This window comes from Cyprinodon tularosa, unplaced genomic scaffold (assembly GCF_016077235.1).
Source record: "Cyprinodon tularosa strain WSP-4 unplaced genomic scaffold, ASM1607723v1 ctg12, whole genome shotgun sequence".
NCBI classification, from domain to species: Eukaryota; Metazoa; Chordata; class Actinopteri; order Cyprinodontiformes; family Cyprinodontidae; genus Cyprinodon; species Cyprinodon tularosa.
The window spans coordinates 328,337-346,055 of record NW_024038003.1 but is presented as its reverse complement, the minus strand read 5'-3'; the positions used below and the strand labels follow the sequence as shown (position 1 = coordinate 346,055).

Here is a 17,719-nt window from a genome sequence, read left to right as displayed (position 1 = left end):
GACCTGTTACGAGTTGTAATGTGTCAGAGACCACGTTGCTGCATGCCTGGTTTCCTGCTATCACAGTGATGTTGTACACATGACTGCAGAGGAGGTCTTGCAGGAAGCAGCGGGTGGTATTGGTGGTACAGTTGACCAATGAGCTATTTGATTCAGCCTGAATGTAGTATGAGGTGGCACCTTCAGCAGGGCTCCACATCACCCAGGCACCACTGGCATCATAATCAACAGAAACACTCGTAGGAGCACAGGGCTCTGAGAAGGGAGAAAGAAAATGAGTCTCATCAATGTTCACGTCTCTCGTCTATAGATTTCTGTTAAACTCACCTGTAGAAAAGTTGACGGGAGCACTGGCAGGACCAGGGCAGCTAGCATGGATGGCCTCCACAATGACAGAGTACTGCTGTCCACAGACCAGATGCTCCAGCTCACAGGACGCACCCATGTTGATGCAGGACGAGTTGTGTCCTGCAGAGGAGGTGGCCACAGCGCTGTAGGCTGTGGCAGCAGCAGCTCTAGACCAACTGATCAGTGCTGTATGAGTTGTACAGTTCAGATCAGCCGATACGCTAGTTGGAGGACAGGGAGCTAAAAAAAGGATAAAAGGAGCAGGTTAATCAGGGAAAAAAAAGGAAACGGCAATTTATCAAAAAATTAAGATTAAAAACCGGGTGCAATGAGAACAAGATTTTTTGTTTCATATTGCTATAGACTTCTTGTTTTGATTAGTGGGACAATTTATTCCAAATCTTGATGCTAACATACTGCAGATCACAATCAAAAGAACATTTAAAAGTTGAGAAATGTGTAGTTTCTTTAGTAAAAAGGGTGAGGCAGGAAAAGAAAAGACTGAGAAGTTAGATGAAGGAAGAATAATTTAGACCAGGGGCGTCACAGGTAAAGAAGGCCTCTGAAAGTGCAACAGCTGAAGATAAAAGTGAAGAGGAGGGAAATTATGTTAACAAAAGTGGTAAATAAGGGATAAAAAAATCAATGTAAAGGAAGGAGATAAGGAGAATCAGAGAAAGCAGCCGATCCAAATAGATTTGGTTTGCTTTGCCATGCATTTTGCCATCCAGTTCAGCAATTTGGGTCCTGATTTTTTTTATCAGTGAAAATTGTATTTTTCTTGATTAGCCTAAAGGTTGGCTTTGTTATTGAGAAGCAAAAATAGACACAATAAAAACCTTTAAAGTGTTTTTCTGTTTATATTTTGGTGATTTCATTAAATATAAAAGATTTCTAATTTTTCAGATGAATTGGTCCCACCATGACTAAACCTTTTGTGCCACCTTTGCCCCCACCACCATTTAAAATGTTCTAAATCCACCACTGCTTAAGAGGCAAATAAGGACCTGCTGCCGTATTATAGAAATTAACAAAGGATTTGCAAAAACAGTAAAGAAATCTATAACAATAAATTCACACCAACGCTAAACACTACAGTCAAAATGATCATAAATATGATTTACTGTCATTATGATATGAAAAATAAAAACTTTCATTAAAAAGTGCTGTTACCGTACCACTGTGCCTTTCTATGGGGTCACCCATGTCGCTCACACACACATTGTTGTACCCCGTCACAGTGAAGGTGTACAGCTGACCACAGCTCAGCTCCAGGAAGGAGCAGCTGTTCTCTGTGGTTTCACAGGTGGAGTTTACACCCGGGGCAGACGTGGCTCTAACAGAATAGTTCTGCACCGTGCTGCCATCCTGCCACCTCACAGTCATCATGTTGGAGCTACAGTTCAACTCAGCGCTGGTGTTCTCAGCTTTACAAGGAGCTGCAGGAGGTTAACCAGAACTTTCCAGTTACAATCATCACTTCTCCACTATGAGTATTTTACAGAACAGAACAGATCAGACCCCAGTCCGGTTCACTCACCAGCCTGAACCTTGTAGTCTGAGCCAGCAATGATTTCACAGTCTATGGAGGAGGAGGTGACGGCCACCTCGTAGATCCTTCCACACCTGAGGTCCTGGATGGAGCAGTGGTTGGATGTTGAGTTACAGGAGGCTCGGTGTCCGTCTGTAGCGATGGCCCAGGCCGTGTACACGTCTGAGCCGCTGGTCTGAGTCCAGTTCACATTCATCGTGTTGGTTTTACAATCTAACTCAGCGATGACATCGTCTGGCAGACACGGGGCTGAGGGACAAACACAAGGGTGTGAAAAAAAGCAACTATGATTAAAAGTAATATGGGGATGATTCCAAAAATAAAAAACTTCTTTAAAATTAAAATGTATATGGACTTTTAAATTCACCTTTTAATCTAAACTACAAACTTATCTGCTGATAATTGTTAGAATCTAAAGTACATTGCTTATTGCCAATGTTTATTTCTCTTTGTGAGGATTATAATGACTCAGCTGCTTGATATCGAGGGTCAGGGTAGTATTACTATTGATGAAAAACATAAATGGTATTCTGAGTTTCAAAATACAGCAGAGCAGAGGTGTCACATCTCATGTAAACCTACTTCTTTTGTATTGAAACAGCTTAAATGTTTAACAATGGTTTCGTTCTTTTTATGCCAATTTACAACTCTAATACATTCAAGTTGTTTTTTCAATCCTATAGACCTATAGGACAGATGTGTAAAAAAAAAACTCTTAAAATGTTTTTATCCTTCAGTGCAGCAGAACATCATAACAATTACAAGCCAAAAATATCTGCAAGAACCATTCTATGCCTGGTTTGATTAGATTCCTTCAGTAGTGAATTTAATGGTGAGATTATTGTTTTCTTTTGTCAATTCAACACAACTCTTAACATAAATGTTCTCAAATTTAAAATTCACTTCTTTGTGAGTAGCAAGCACAGCAATGTTTCTTTAAGCAGCTTTTCAAAATGGTAAAAAACACAACAGAGACACTCAACAATGGATGATCTTGGTTGATCTTTATAAGTCGGGAAAGTGCTACAGGAACACGTCTAACCATACCTGACCAAATCTAAAAAGGTTTCATGTTATTAAGCTTTTTTGTCAAAGGCTGTGAAAGTATGTTAGGAAGTTTGAAAAATAATCTGAAGCTCATTATCAGAGAGCTGCAGCTAAAACTGGGCTTTGGGATAGATTCAAATGAAAATGATCAGCTTGGTACCAAACTCTCCAGAAAGATCATATTGTAAAGCACAGTAGAGGGTCTGTGATACTGTGGCTCTGTTTTATTGCAGACGCCTTTGTTAGAATGCATGTTGATCATTTTGAAGAGTTTGTTGCAATTACGGCTTATAATCACAGGTGTCTGACAGTAAATAGTGGAAAAAGAAGGTGGAGGCAGTAAATGTTCCAAGGCTGGAAACTGTATCCAAGAAAATTTTATGGAAAATCTGTCAGGAATGATGCAAGGAATGTTAAGGAAGCTTTGGTGTGTTTTGTGGGCTAGACCAATGACCATTTCACGTTAAAAGAAAGATGTATATTTTTATCTTTTTCCTAGTCTTCTTTTTCTTCCCTGGATGATGGCACTAAAATCGAAGGTTGGATTGTTTTAAACCTTCTATATGAAATGATGCTACGTGAACATGGGGGCTTTTAAGGATTTGGCTTAAGACGTGCCAAACACTTAATGATGGGATCGTCTTGTCAACAATCTGAAAATAAAAGCTTTTCCCTTTAAATTTTTAACTGAATGCAGATGTAGTTTGGATGTAAATTATGTCTATTCAACCTATTTTGCTTGGTGGGTAAGAACTACCATAGTATAATAGGATACAGATTGTCTCTGCATTTATTTAGGCATCTTCCATGTAATCAATGATAAAGAACAAATGCTCAGCATCTTTAAGGTATGTATTATGTTGACTCATAAATTGATTTAAACAGCATCTGTGATTTATTTGGAAAATATAGATTTCGTTCTCATTCACATTCCTGCCTATCAGTTTTCAGCAAACCCTCAGTTCACATTTGTTCCTGCCTGACCTGCTGTATGAAAATGTTCTAGATCCACCACTGGACAGTGTCTCACCAGAGTCAAAGGAAATGTCTGTGTGTCTGGTGCTGTTGCAGTTCTCAGTGGAGGCCACCAGAGTTGCAGAGTATGAGTGGCCGCAGTCAAGCTTCACGGCGCACGAGGTGTCATTGGACGAGCAGGAGGCTACGTGGCCGTGCTCCCCAATAACCTCCACCACATAGAAACTTCCTCCTTTACTTTCTGCCCAGGAGAAATTCCCGTTCTTTGTTCCACAGTCCACACGAACGGTAAGGTTTGTTGGCTGGCAAGGAGCTAAAAAAAGAAAAAAGAAAAAACTATTTTATATTTTATTAAGGATAATTTGCACAGGTAAAATTTTCCCTCAATAAGTTTTCCTACCTGTACTTATTTCTATGGGTGGACTGTAGATACTCCTGCAGTCTGTCTCCTCTGCTGCAACGCGGAAACCATATCTTTCTCCACAGACCAGATTTGAAACAGAGTGAGAGATGTTCGAGGTTATGTACTCTGAGGGAGGAGATGTTCCCCCTATCCTTTCCCACTGCAAAACATAGGTTGCCCCTATCACTGGATCCCATGTGAGGGTCAAAGTGTTGGTTTCACAGGTAAGATGACCACTCAGATTGGCAGGTGGACACGGTGCTGGAAACACATGGAGGAAAACAATTAAGAGAGTCTTGTTGTGTTATTAGGCCTTCATGTGTTAGCAGGTTCCTCTTCTAACCTGCTTTTAGCTGCACTGCTTGGCTTGGCTCACTCCAGCAGCTTTGGTCCAGTGTTACCACTCTGACAGCATAGGTTTCCCCACAGTGTAGGTCAGTAAAGTTGCACGAGCTTGAATCATTCGAGCTGCAAGTATGATTGTGTCCATCATCTGCCATAGCTGTCGCTATGTACATCTCTGCCCCAGTCACTGGAGTCCATGAGATGGTGCTGTTCTCACAAGCAGGAGACACAGAGACGTTGCTTGGAGCACAAAGCCCTGGAGAGAGATGAGGTGTTTAATGTCTCTGCTCTGAGCTGAAATGCACACAATACAGAGCAATATTATCCATGTTTACCGGCTTTAAAGCTGGCCAGTGAACTGGAGGCTCCTGTGCATGTCTGTGAGTATGGTGTGACGGTAACGCTGTAGGTTTCCCCACAGTGGAGGTCAGTGACGTGACAGCTGGTGGAGTTGGTGTGACAGAGGTGGGTGTGTCCATCCTGGCCAGTCACTGTCACATTGTGTCCAACAGCACTGGGACTGCTCACCCAAGTTATTATAGCAGAGTCACTGCTGCACTGTGTGACGGTGCTCATGTTCTCTGGGGCGCAAGGGACTGGAAAGGGAATCAAAGATCACATGTATTCTGGTGTAGATCCAAAGAAAACAGTGTAAAGGAAAGGGAGAAAGATGACTGATGGTTTTTAAAGGCATGTTACTATGAAAGTATACTCTAAATAAACTTAATTAACTCTGACACTGCTGAAAAAAAATCCAACACAAACCAATATTCTTGAGGAGTCCACTAATAATTAAATAGGAGTCTATCTGTGTGTGATTAGAGAATAATAAGCCATTCCATTAAGACCTCATGTTTGAATTGCTTTGTAATAATATCCCAAACTTTAAAAACCTCACAAAGCACAATTTATTTCTATAAACTGAAAATGAAAAGATCAGAGTACAACTGAACTAACTAAGACATGTCTGTCCGCCTACACTTACAGATGGGGCAAGGAGTGGATTTATTAGAACATTTATCCCGCTACTCACAGGGAGAATCTGTTGACAGGACAGCTTTGATTGGTGGGCTTCAAAAATCTGTTCTTTACAGAGGAATAACAAATCGAAAGCCGCTGTTGAATAGGAAGCAGAGCTCCTGATTGGACATTCCTCAAGTCATATAGCTTGTGGCAAATAAGTAGAGGAATGTGACAACAGGATTACATTTTCTGGTCCACATTTGACCTTAATTTACAGAGGAAACCTAACACTGCACATTATTATAAACACACCATACCTGCAGTAAAATATGTTAAAGGGTGCATCAAGCTGAAACTAGGAAAACAAGTCAGAATTATGGAAACTTAGAAGCAGCTAATCGCATTCCAATACTGGAGGATTACCTGATAGAATAAATGTCAGACCAGGGAGCCTTAAAAAGACCTTAAATATAAGGAAGGAGAAGCAAGTTCCTACAAACCTCAGCATAACAAGAAGTCCAAAGTAAGATACGTGAATTTTGATTTAAATACCTGGGCTGGGTTTAGGAAGATGTTATTTCAACTTATTGCATGGGCTATATAACTATTAAGAACCAAAATTATTTCTCATTCAGCTTCATCACAATTTCTTTTACCCTTCATGTTGGTAATATCAACCTGCCCAGACAGGGTCTAATGGTGGAAACTTATTTTAATGACTTGTCAGGATGCATCTTTCCTTTGTTAAGACCAATAAAATATTGTACATCGTCTCTGTACAGGTTGTCTGGTGGGCTATAAAGTTACGTCATCCTTTTCAGGTTTCTATTTGTAACATAGTTGATGACCATGCCCTTCTAATTAAGTACAATCCAGTTTGTACCTGCAATGTTGCAACATGTAACTCTGTTTAAGGAGTTTTGACTTTAAATGTACCCTTGTTTTTAAGGAAATCTGAAAGTGCAATAAAGCAGCTGGTTCTAATAGTCATAAAATAAGAATAACTTTTAAAACGCTGTGGTTTTGAGGTGAATCGAGTAAATTTACTGACCTGTTTTTAGGGATGCACTGGTGCTGATGCTGCTGTTGCACTCGGCTCCCATAGCTTGGACCCTCACGTTGAAATCAAAGCCACAGGGTAGGTTTCTGAACATGCAGCTGGTGTTGGTAGTCCGGCAACTGTCTTCATGCCCATCCCCTGCTACTTGAACAAAGAAGCTAAAGCGCCCCACGGTATCAGACCAGCCAATCGTTGCTGTGCTGGTGCTACAGTCGTACTGCTTAGAGGTGAAGACTGGGGGACAGGGGACTGGAAAGAAGCAAGGAAGGGAAAAGGTGAGTTGTCTGAGTATACTTAAATATACATATGTGAGGAAATGACCAGTAGCACACCTGTGGTAACGTTGGTGATAGGTCCAGGCAGACTGTCACATTTGTTCCCTCGTGCAGTAACTGATGCTGAGTATATCTGACCACACATGAGGTCTGTAAGGCTGCATGAAGCTCTATCTGAGCTGCAAGAAACACTGTGCCCATTCACAGCCGTAGCATTTACTATAAAATCTGTGGCTCCAGCTACTGGTGTCCAGGTGAGGAGGGCAGAGTTGTTTCCACATGTCAGAGTGCTGCTCTGGATGGATGGAGAACATGGAGCTGAGATTGAAAAGAAAATGAGCAGGGATCAGTATTCATTAAAATGCCAGGAATCTGGTCTTTTTCCAACTATTTTATCTTTCTAACCTGTCACCAGGGTTCCTGTAGCCCCTCCAGTGCTGTTACAGGTGGCATCTTCAGCCAGTACTGTGAAATTGTACACTTTTCCACACTGCAGCTGTTTTAGCTGACAAGAAGTTGTGCTGCTCTTACAGGAAACATACCGATGGGATCCCCCTTCTTGAGCAAGAACGGTGTGGGCTAAAGCTCCGGCACCACCACTCCAGGACACTGTGGCAGTGTCTGAACCACACTGCAGGATGCTTGTCACATTTACCGGATCACATGGGCCTAAAGAGCAACAGGGAGATTAACATTGTACCTCCTGAGACGGTTTAAGAATCAAAACATGTATATAAAAAATAAAATATAGAAACAGGACCTGTTGTTGCTACAGTTTGAATGGGAGCACTGATGCAGAGGCTGCCCTGGGACATTACTTGGACGGTGTAATTGCTGGCACACTGCAGGTCCAAGAAATAGCATGTGAGATTTGATGTGGAGCAGTTTTCAGAAAAGCCATTAGGACCCATCACTGTTGCTGTGTAAGAGGAGGCCCCAGGAGAAGCCTCCCAAGAGGCCACAAGGGAACTTGTGCCACAGTCAGTTTCCACTGTTAGCTTCTGAGAGGCACAGGGACCTGACAAGAGAAGATATAATATATTAGAAATGTAAAGAGCCAGTTTATGTCCTATTGAAGGATGAATGACTTTAACAATGTACATTACCTGTCTGGACAGTCTGTATTGGGCTATATAGTCCACTGCAGATGTCAGAAGAGGCATTAACAGAAATGTTAAGAGTTTGTCCACATTGGAAGCCCCTGAGAACACAGCTAGAATTGTTAGTGTTGCAGATGATTGGACTGCTTCCATTCAGAGGCACGGCCATCACGCTGTAGCTGAGGGGTAGAGAGGAGGATTCCCAGCTCACGGTTAAGTCGTTTGTGTCACACAGCCAGTCTGTAGTAATGTTCTCAGGAGCACACGGCACTATAAGAAACAACAAAGTGGATGTAGCTCTACACAAAAAAAGCTGAAAAAGATGTACACAAAAAATATTTTGCAATACAAAGTAATGTAACTCAATATTTTTGGCTAAACCAAAACAATGATTGATGTTCTGTCAAGTAAATTATTACTTTTGTATCAAATAATCCAAATAAATTAGTTCCATATTCTGAAATGTCTCTTTCAGGGTTATTGAATGCATAAAAAACAACTAATCCAATAGAAACAAGATTCTCAGATGACTAAACCTCGCCACTAAATTACAAAATTAAACCAATAATCTACAATTAGCTACAAACAACATTTTGCATCATATTTACTTGTTTAAATGAAACATACTGTATTAAAACCAAGATAAGAAAATAAGATCTTAAACAGGTTTGTTAGTAATTTATTACCACTAGGGCTGTCCAGATCCTATATTGATATCGGAAATTGGTTTGATATCAGACAAAAAACAAATATCGGAATAAATCAACCTGCATCTAAAATCTCCCATATTAGAAAGCTCATAGAAACACTTTGCTTCTATGCTTCTATTCATTTTCTATGGAAAATGAGAAATGGGTCCGTTGTGATCCGACCAGATGTTAAGTATTGTTCTCTTTTTAAGTAAGATTAGTTAATCAAGCCTATTCTATCAATTCACACTTTTAGATAAGTAAGAATTGGGTTATTATAAGTAATTTTCATTTTTTAAAGCTGCAATATTGATATCGTATGGGAAATGAAAAATCTGTATGGGATACCCCTAATAATAATCTAGAAGCACTTAAGTATGGCAGTTAAAAATAATCCCCTTTTTTTTAAACAGTGGTTGAATTACTTGTTTTATTGTCAATTAATATTTTATATATTACAAAGCCAAAGATTGCATATTGAGAGACAAAATAAACTCCTTGTTACATATTAGGATATACCGTCTGATTTAATCAAATAACCCTCCTTACTATTTATCATTTGTATTTTTACTTCTAATCTCCTCTGTGCTGAAATCGACTATAACAACTAATAAAAAAATAACATATGCCTACATCTTTTAAACTAATAAACAAATAAAAAAGAAGTATTAAATAGAATATGAATGATTCCGATTTTCGTCTGGCCAACTAGTTTGTTTTTATTTAGTACCTGATTCTTGCCTGTAGGGGGCACTGTAATTGCTGTTACAGGTACCGTCAGTGGCGGACACTTGTATGTCATAGACTTGGCCACAGACCAGAGGACTTATGGTGCAGTTGGAGGAGGAGCTGCTGCATGTGAGGCTCTGATCAGTGCCGGTGGCCTTTACTTCATAGCCTACTGCATTCATGCTGGGGGTCCAGGAAACCTGAGCAGCTCCGGCACCACAGATCACCTGGCTGGTCACATTAGAGGGAGAGCACGGCTCTGGAAAGAGAAGTGGACTTCATTCAGTCATCATCTGTTAGGTTTTACTTAATGCAAGGTTTTTAGCCATAGTTACCTGTTCTAAAAGACAGGGAGTTGCTCTGTAGACCTGAACAGCTATCATAAGCTCCTACAACGCTGATGGTGTAAACTTCCCCACAAAGGAGACTGGTAAGGTTGCAGGTTGCTTCATTGGTGGTGCACTCAGCCCTATGACCTTCGCTACCTAAAGCGACGGCAAGGAAGAGCTCAGCATCCCCACTGTGAGTCCATGATACAGGAATGGGATCCGGAGCGCAAGTGTGCATCACCATGACATCGGTTGGAGGACAGGGCACTGACCGAAAACAACAGCAAGGCATTGTTGTTAGGATGAACTCAACAAAACTTCATCACATTCTTTCAACCTAGTTTATAAGGTCCTCACATGTTCGCACCACAACCTCTTGACTCGGCAGGCTGGAGCACGTCCCAAAGATGGAGTAAACTGACACAGTATAAGAGCTTTCGCACTGCAGTCCTGCCACAGTGCACTCGGTCTCTGTGGAGTAACAGAAGATTGGCGGGCCCATTGCTGTGGAGATTATGGTGGTGTAGTTCACTGCAGGAACGGAGATGCTCCAGGAGACCTTCAGCTCATCAGAACTGCAGCTGACACTGGCATTGACATGCTCAGGACCACATGGCACTGAAATTGAAATACACAAAACATTAAAGAGTCCCATGGAAAACTTGTTTAAAAAGGCTGGGGAAAAAAAACTCTATTACAGGCAAAGGTAACCTGTTTTAATATAAAGATGTTTTCAAAATATTATTTTATCTGCAAATAAGTCAGCTAAAGAACTGTGAAGATACCCATCCATACTAAAGAGTCTTTAAGCATGAATAGGGTCTAATAAGATTCCCATCAGACTTTGACTATGCAAGTTTTGTGTTTGTTTATTTTTTACTTATTCAAAGGTAAATCAAGCAATATCTATTAATGGGTAAATCATTTTTCACAACTCTGTATGTCATTTATACCTTTGATTTTATCCCGACAATAGTAGATTCCTTTTAAAAAAAACTACAGGACTCTAACTATAGGAGTCGCTTTACACCCAGGAGAGAATAACTTGGAAATACCAGAGTCCATGGTAATAGATGTTGAGGTGGACTGGCACTGCCCATTGCTGTAGCTAACAGTGACGTTGTATGTCTTTCCACATGGCAGTGACATGATAGTGCAGTTGTTGACTGAGTCACTGGTGCAGTTGACCTGAGGCCCGTCCTGATCTTCTAACCACGCCGTGTAGATGCCTGATGTTTGGATGTGCTGCCAGGTTATCACAGCATGGTTAGCATCACAGTCTCTGAAAGCCTCAATGTTTGTTGGAGGGCAAGTTGCTGATGAGAACAAGGTCATTCAGATCATTCCTGAACAAATTTGGTTTTATAGATGAACACAACTTCAGCTGGTTTTCTTATACAATCACCTACCTGTCATGAAATGAACCTCATGACTTGCCGTACTGTTGCAGGCAAAATTTGTGCTGATGACTTTGACAGTGTAGTTCTGTCCACATGCCAAACCTTCTATTGAACAGGTATTCGCCAGTGAATAGCAGTGGCGTGAATTTCCATTTGCATCCTCAGCAAGTGCAATGTAGAATATAGTTCCAGAGCTCGGTGTCCAACTCACTCTTGCAGAGTCCGCCTTGCAGTTTGCTGATGCGAAAACATTGACCGGAGTGCAGGGAACTGGAGAAAGGTGGGAACACCACAGAAATGTATACCTTAGCTATCACTGAGCAGAAATGAAACATTTATAATGTCAATGCAGTCCCTGTACGCACCAGTCTGAGCAGACTCTACCAGCAACTTGTCAGTGGAGCAGTTGTCATTGGAGGCCATGATCCACACACTGAGTTGTTCTCCACATGGCACACCTGTTATTTCGCAGGTGTTGTTTGGCGAGGAGCAGTTGTAGGTTTTACCGTTGTTACCTTTAGCCTCAACAGTGTATGATAAAGCTCCTTCAGAGGAGTCCCAGGTTGCGTGGAGAGTGTTTGTGAGGCAGTTAGTTTGTGTCACCACATTTGTTGGTAAACAAGGAGCTGTTTGGTATAAGATGTAAGGAGTCAACCAGTGATACAGCACAGCAGTGGATTAGAGGCTAATACGAGACATACAAGGTGGCCCTTTGATACTTACAGCTATAGATGGTTTTGGGTTGGCTGATCTGGCTGTTGCATTCTGAGCTCACTGCATATACACTGTATGTGTAAGAGCGACCACACTCAACATTGGTGAAGTAACACTTCCTATCTGGAGTCATGCACGGAGTCATCAAGCCCTTGTTGTCCACAGCCTTTGCGACATAGTAGAGGGTGTTATTGGTGGGTTCCCAGCTGAATTTGAGGACGTTGGAGAAACAGTCATGTGTGGTCTTGAGGTCAACAGGAGCACAGGGGACTATGGGTGGTGGTATGAACACACATTAAAACTTTGTTAACAGTAAACAGGAAACGTATGAGACTTTAATCATTCCAACATTTTTTTTCACATTTTATCAAGTTACACCTCTAACTAGTTTTGTTTTGCTGTTTTTTATCTGATAAATAAAGGCAGGAAACATTTGAAAGAAGGTGGTCTGGGCTATACAAACTATTCAGGGCCTGATCTTTGGAATTTTTTTTGTTTTGTCTTAAAAAAAACAAACATGCAAATGCATTTGTACGCACGGAGCAGATCATCAAAGGTGTAGAATTATATGCAATTCAGTGGATAGATTGTGAAAACTATTTTTCGTATATTTTCCTTCATCAATATGCAGATTTATTATTATAATGCCCACACTGCGCAACTCAATGAGTGGGGATATGCAAATGTCAATATCTACCCCATGCAAAAGATTTCCTAGATCCGAAACTCAACTGCGGCCACAGTTTTTGCATCTTTTTATAGCAGTGTTAAGACGGTCAGAAGAAAACTCACATGCTAAATTTTCTGCTCTGAATGTGGCTACAAAGGTGTGGCTACATTGGTACAATACCAGATAATGTCCATGTGATTATATTTGAAATGTCAAAAATAACCATAGTAGAATAATATTCAAAAAAGTTACAAAGAGAAAAGTATACAGGATTGGCACAAATATGCCATGGTTTTCAACTTCATACTTCTTTTAAGGTCCTCTCTCAAACTGTCTGTAGGTCACGCATTATCATGGGGCTGAAACGAACCAAATTCACACATCTTAGCATTTGCACAGCAATCTTTGTAGAAAAATGCAAACGGAAAAAGAATTTGGCATGTTTAATTTAATGCACCTTATTTTGAAATTTGTTCTGCAGATGCAAGGCTGAAAGAGAGATTATACTGTATACATGTGCTAAATACTATATTTAGATTTAGACATTTTCTTTGTAAGTGTAAAAACTGTGCATCAGCTTTTCCAACTTCATAATTGGCACTGATTTATGTTAGTCGGTCTAAACAAATCACAATAAATGTGATTCATGTTTGTGGTTGTTGATAAAATGGAATTTTGCTTTGAGTTTCAGACTACAGTAAATGTATGCTAGCTTCCTTCTCCTTCTTACTCCAAGCCAAAACTGACCTTAAAACAACTCCTGTTTCAATAGACTGTACAGGTTTTAAGTTTCACTGCATTCTCACCATCAGAAAGAAAATCAGAGTCACTGGAAAGGACCTAAACAGCTTCCTCAGGGAAAATCTATGATTAAGACTGCATGTGTGACACAGTAAGGGTAAAACGATGCTTCTAAGACAATAAAAACAGAAACAAATACTAGTAAAGCTAGAAAAGAAGCCTGTCCTCACCTGTCTCAAATGTGGACATGATTGTGGGGGTGCTCTCACAGTCATCAGAGATGGCTGTGACGTGGACCTGGTAGTTCTCTCCACACTTGAGCTCTGAGATCGGACAGCTGGTGGAGTTTGATGTGCAGTTCAAAGAGTCCCCCGTGCCATCGACAGCTACAGCCCTGTACATGTGAGCCCCATACACCACATCCCAGGTTACCGTCACCCTGCTGGTGGAGCAGTCGTATTTCACAGACACTGTGGTTACTCCACCTATAGCTGAGGACAGACAAAATACATGCATTTTACACAGCTGCTTTTCATAAATCTTCTTTCTACCTATCACTAATTAGTCATATACACTTTGATTTGTCTGATTTTTGCCAAATAAATAAAAATAAGACTCTTTAGTGTAAACGTAAGCAAGCTTATTAAATCAAAGAAGAGTTTTGTTTTATAGATGTGTTTTATAAGCACATACTGTATTGAAACTATGTGTAGGTACTTACTAGTTGTATTATATGTGACTACAGAGGGCTCTCCAGCAACCAGGTAGTAATTAAGTGAAGATACTTCCACTATGTAGATGGAGCAGGGCTCCAGTTGACTGATTTCCATGGATACAGAAGATGTTGTTCTTGAGATGTGTGGTTTGTCCGGCTTGCCGGTGTCCGTCACGGTCACTTGGTAGCGCAGGACATTGCTCACAATGTTCCACTTCACTAGGGCTGTACTCTTTCCAGTTGAGCTGACTGTCACACCAGTTGGTGGCTGCACCACTACCAGCAGAGTTAACAGGTTCAGATCATTAGTTAAGAGTATAATGATTCTTGCCAACACAAAGAATTCAATTTGGCTGCTGATTAGAAGCATCTGGGCCAACAGTGGGTCCACAAGAACATGGCTTATAATTCATATATCTTATTTATAGACATATTTTTGTGAAGAATAAAAGAATGGTAAATAAAAAAGTACGTACATGTCTCTATTGTCCTTGAGTTGCTTTTGGCTCCTCTCCCTGCATTGTTGGAGGAGAAAATATAACATGTGTACAGTGTTGATGGAGTCAATCCATCCATTTGTCCTCTGCGGCTGGTGAAGGTACGGTTGTAAACTACTGGAGTAGAGCCTAATGTCCTTTCCACAAACAATATGTAGCTGTCCGCCCCTGTCACATTGGTCCACGTAAACTCTATGGAAGTGCTTGAAATAGCCCGGGCAGACGTAAACTCAGATACAGCAGGCACTGTGGGAATGGGACAGAATTCATTTCAAATTATTTACACATTCTTTTTAAATTTTTTTTAGAATTACACTGAGGACTGTTTACCTGTGTTGGCTATTTTAGTAACTTTGCACAGTAGACCCAGATTTACATCAAAGGCCGACAGTGTGAGTTCATAAAAATGCCCGTGTCTTAGACCGTTCACCAATCTCTGTGTGCCTAACACTTGCAGCTGCATCACTGGGGTAGTGCCGGTCAAGTTCATATCTTTTAAAGTTAAGTTATAAAATGCAGCTCCAGAATAGCTTTGCCACTTCACGTCCAGCTGGGATGCTGAAGGGGATTCCACTGAGACTATAACACACTCTAGAATAAAGAGAGGAGAGACATTTAATACGTTTCTGAATACATGGAAATGCAGGCAGTTCAAGAACAATGTAAGGGTTTTCTGAGCAAATCTGTGGAAATAAATGTAATAAAAAAATAACTGTATACTTTCATCTTGAATTTGTCTTAGCATATTTAAAGTGCCATGTTTAAACCACATGTACATGATAGAAGTCATCCAGGGGTTTCCAAGAGGGGCTCTTTATCAATGACAAAATTATTTCTTTTTCTTTTGAATTTGTTTCTGGTATGTGTAAGTGTTGTCCAATATTTATCCATTTAATTTTTCATGAGATAAAATGCTAAATAAAGCCTTATTTATATGAAAAGAACAATAATTATTTGAAAAGCTATTTCAGTTTTAGCTTCAGATTTTCATTGTATAATTATACTTCAAAGGCAAAGACAAAACATCTTACCTGCAGCCAAACTATAATGTATCTGAAAAATAATAAATTAGAACCAGTTAATAAACATAATGAGTATGAATAAACAGTTGTAGTGTGATACACATAAATACCTGAAGAAGAATTAATAGGGCAGAGGATGAATAAAACAACAGCATCTTATCCATTGTTGGTCTTAATCCCTCTGTGGGTTGATCTTCTGTGGATGCTTCAAAACAGCAGCTTAATCTAACATCTTTACAAGCCCAATGCTGTAGATCAACCCTGTGAGAACCAATCAGCAGGTCCTAAAAGAGAACAGGTGGATGCCTGAGGGGCAAGGAGGAAACAAGGAGGTGATCACACTTTCAAAACCCCCTGTCTTTTGTGTCAGTCATTTGTCCTTTATATGCATGGAACATTTTGTTTTACATGTTAACTTGAAACACATAGTTTTATGAATAACAATACAGCTCAGCAGACTACAAATCAGCAGTATATCAAGTTTATTGCTGCTTTTTTCCGACAAATTCTAATGCAGTAACCAGATATGGTGACTCAGCAGTGATGTCAGTTTTCTTGAAATAATGTTGCTTATGAAACATCATGTACAGAGTTTAAAAAACAATATCAGCTATCTGTGTTTGCAGAAGCACACTGCATGAGACGTCAGGGCAGGTGCCAGGGTCTACCACATCAGACAGGACCCAAACTAAGGGTTTTGAAAAGACATCCTTGAAACTAGGCAGTATTGTAGGTGGATGTATAGGCACAGATATGGCCATTGCCAAGTAACTGGAGTAGTGCACAGGCACATCTGCACAGAGTCGAAGATAGACGTCCACCCATCAAGAGTGGCAGACACCATGAAGAGTGGCTGTGAATAGTGAGACAGCTCTCAGACCTGAAACCCTGAAAATTTTTGACTTTATATATATGTGATAAATAGGATGATTTTCCACTTACAGCTACAACTTTGAGATTGAAATATTATATCAGAATATTACCCACCATAAACCTTTATAATCTAACAATGTGTACATTTATTAAATGTATGCCCAATATCTGCCTAAAGCTTATTTTCAATACAACTCATCCAATAAAAAATTTTTAGAACTGTAAATTTACAGTCATTTTTACTATTTTTCAAGGCTGCACTTTTAAAAGATGAAATTGTCCAGTGAGCTTTTTTCTTTGAATTCCTAAAAAAAACATATGTTTTCTTGTTTTACAAACCATTATCTATTATATATATAAAAATAAAATAAATATAAATATAAAACCTCAATACAAAATATGCAGTGATGTAAAACATTTCAAAGATATTTTTTGCCAAGAGAGTTTCTGTAACCTGAAACAAAACATATGAAACTAAAAAGCACACATGGCTTCAGGCTTCTCTTCTTTATTACATACTCTCATTTTAAAGGCTCATTGTACTCTATTTGGTCTGTTATATAAATGAATGTGATAGTTTGTTTTTGTCAGGGTTAGTGGATGTTTGTAGAGGACTCAAACCCTGAAACGGAAGGCAGATATAATTTCATTTAGAGGTAGATGGTAACAAAAGTATAAATTCAGAAAATACAGGCAAGGAACTCGAAAACCAAAACTAGGAAACACTCGGGAGAAACATACACAAAGAATAATAATAATCCAGCACTGAGTAAAATTCACAGAAGGGAAAAGATATTTTGATACAGATCTTTTCAGTAGAACCTGAATGTATCTAAATGTTTCTGAAGTTCTGTGTAATTTGGCTAAATGAAGTCTTCACTGCCCATACAGCGCGTTTACTGCGTTGAGTATTTTCCATTTCTTTCTATATATTATGATCACACATTTAAAAGGTGAAATATGAGGTTCTTTTGTGTAGAATTGGGGTTTAATTTACCAAATTAAATTGAACTAGTTAATTTATAGGTTTGTAAACTTTGTTCGATTTTGAAAAAATGAACTATGAATGTGCGCTAGTGCATTTTCATCTGTGTTTTTAACTGTAAACTGTCCCAACATTGCTAGAGAAAGCCTCCGTCTCAACATCAGATTAATCTCTATTGGTACCTTTGATCAACTTCCTCTCCTAGTAAGTGTGTAGGGCCTTTGACCTCTTCCATCGTTCCACTGATTAGGGGGGCATCCGGGCCTTGGGTGCTGGAGTTCTCCATT

General features: G+C 39.8%; 1 protein-coding gene across 2 annotated transcripts in view; it reads right to left on the bottom strand.

Annotated features, from left to right (window-relative positions):
- Window positions 1-15,820, bottom strand: part of LOC119773023 — a 34,057-nt gene extending 18,237 nt beyond the window's left edge. For both annotated transcript variants that reach the window (XM_038269810.1, XM_038269819.1), the window contains exons 1-26: window positions 15,685-15,820; window positions 15,584-15,605; window positions 14,883-15,143; window positions 14,532-14,798; window positions 14,062-14,331; window positions 13,571-13,831; window positions 11,939-12,199; window positions 11,581-11,841; window positions 11,225-11,485; window positions 10,871-11,131; window positions 10,173-10,433; window positions 9,822-10,082; window positions 9,488-9,745; window positions 8,075-8,338; window positions 7,729-7,986; window positions 7,374-7,637; window positions 7,026-7,286; window positions 6,685-6,942; window positions 5,006-5,266; window positions 4,669-4,926; window positions 4,323-4,586; window positions 3,978-4,235; window positions 1,889-2,149; window positions 1,527-1,787; window positions 328-588; window positions 4-255 (exon numbers count right to left, since the gene is read on the bottom strand). In XM_038269810.1, coding sequence (XP_038125738.1) covers window positions 4-255; window positions 328-588; window positions 1,527-1,787; window positions 1,889-2,149; window positions 3,978-4,235; window positions 4,323-4,586; window positions 4,669-4,926; window positions 5,006-5,266; window positions 6,685-6,942; window positions 7,026-7,286; window positions 7,374-7,637; window positions 7,729-7,986; window positions 8,075-8,338; window positions 9,488-9,745; window positions 9,822-10,082; window positions 10,173-10,433; window positions 10,871-11,131; window positions 11,225-11,485; window positions 11,581-11,841; window positions 11,939-12,199; window positions 13,571-13,831; window positions 14,062-14,331; window positions 14,532-14,798; window positions 14,883-15,143; window positions 15,584-15,605; window positions 15,685-15,738 — 6,340 coding nt within the window. In that variant the 5' untranslated portion in view covers window positions 15,739-15,820. The remainder of the gene's footprint in view (window positions 1-3; window positions 256-327; window positions 589-1,526; window positions 1,788-1,888; window positions 2,150-3,977; window positions 4,236-4,322; window positions 4,587-4,668; window positions 4,927-5,005; window positions 5,267-6,684; window positions 6,943-7,025; window positions 7,287-7,373; window positions 7,638-7,728; window positions 7,987-8,074; window positions 8,339-9,487; window positions 9,746-9,821; window positions 10,083-10,172; window positions 10,434-10,870; window positions 11,132-11,224; window positions 11,486-11,580; window positions 11,842-11,938; window positions 12,200-13,570; window positions 13,832-14,061; window positions 14,332-14,531; window positions 14,799-14,882; window positions 15,144-15,583; window positions 15,606-15,684) is intronic.
- Between the last annotated feature and the right edge of the window lie 1,899 nt (window positions 15,821-17,719).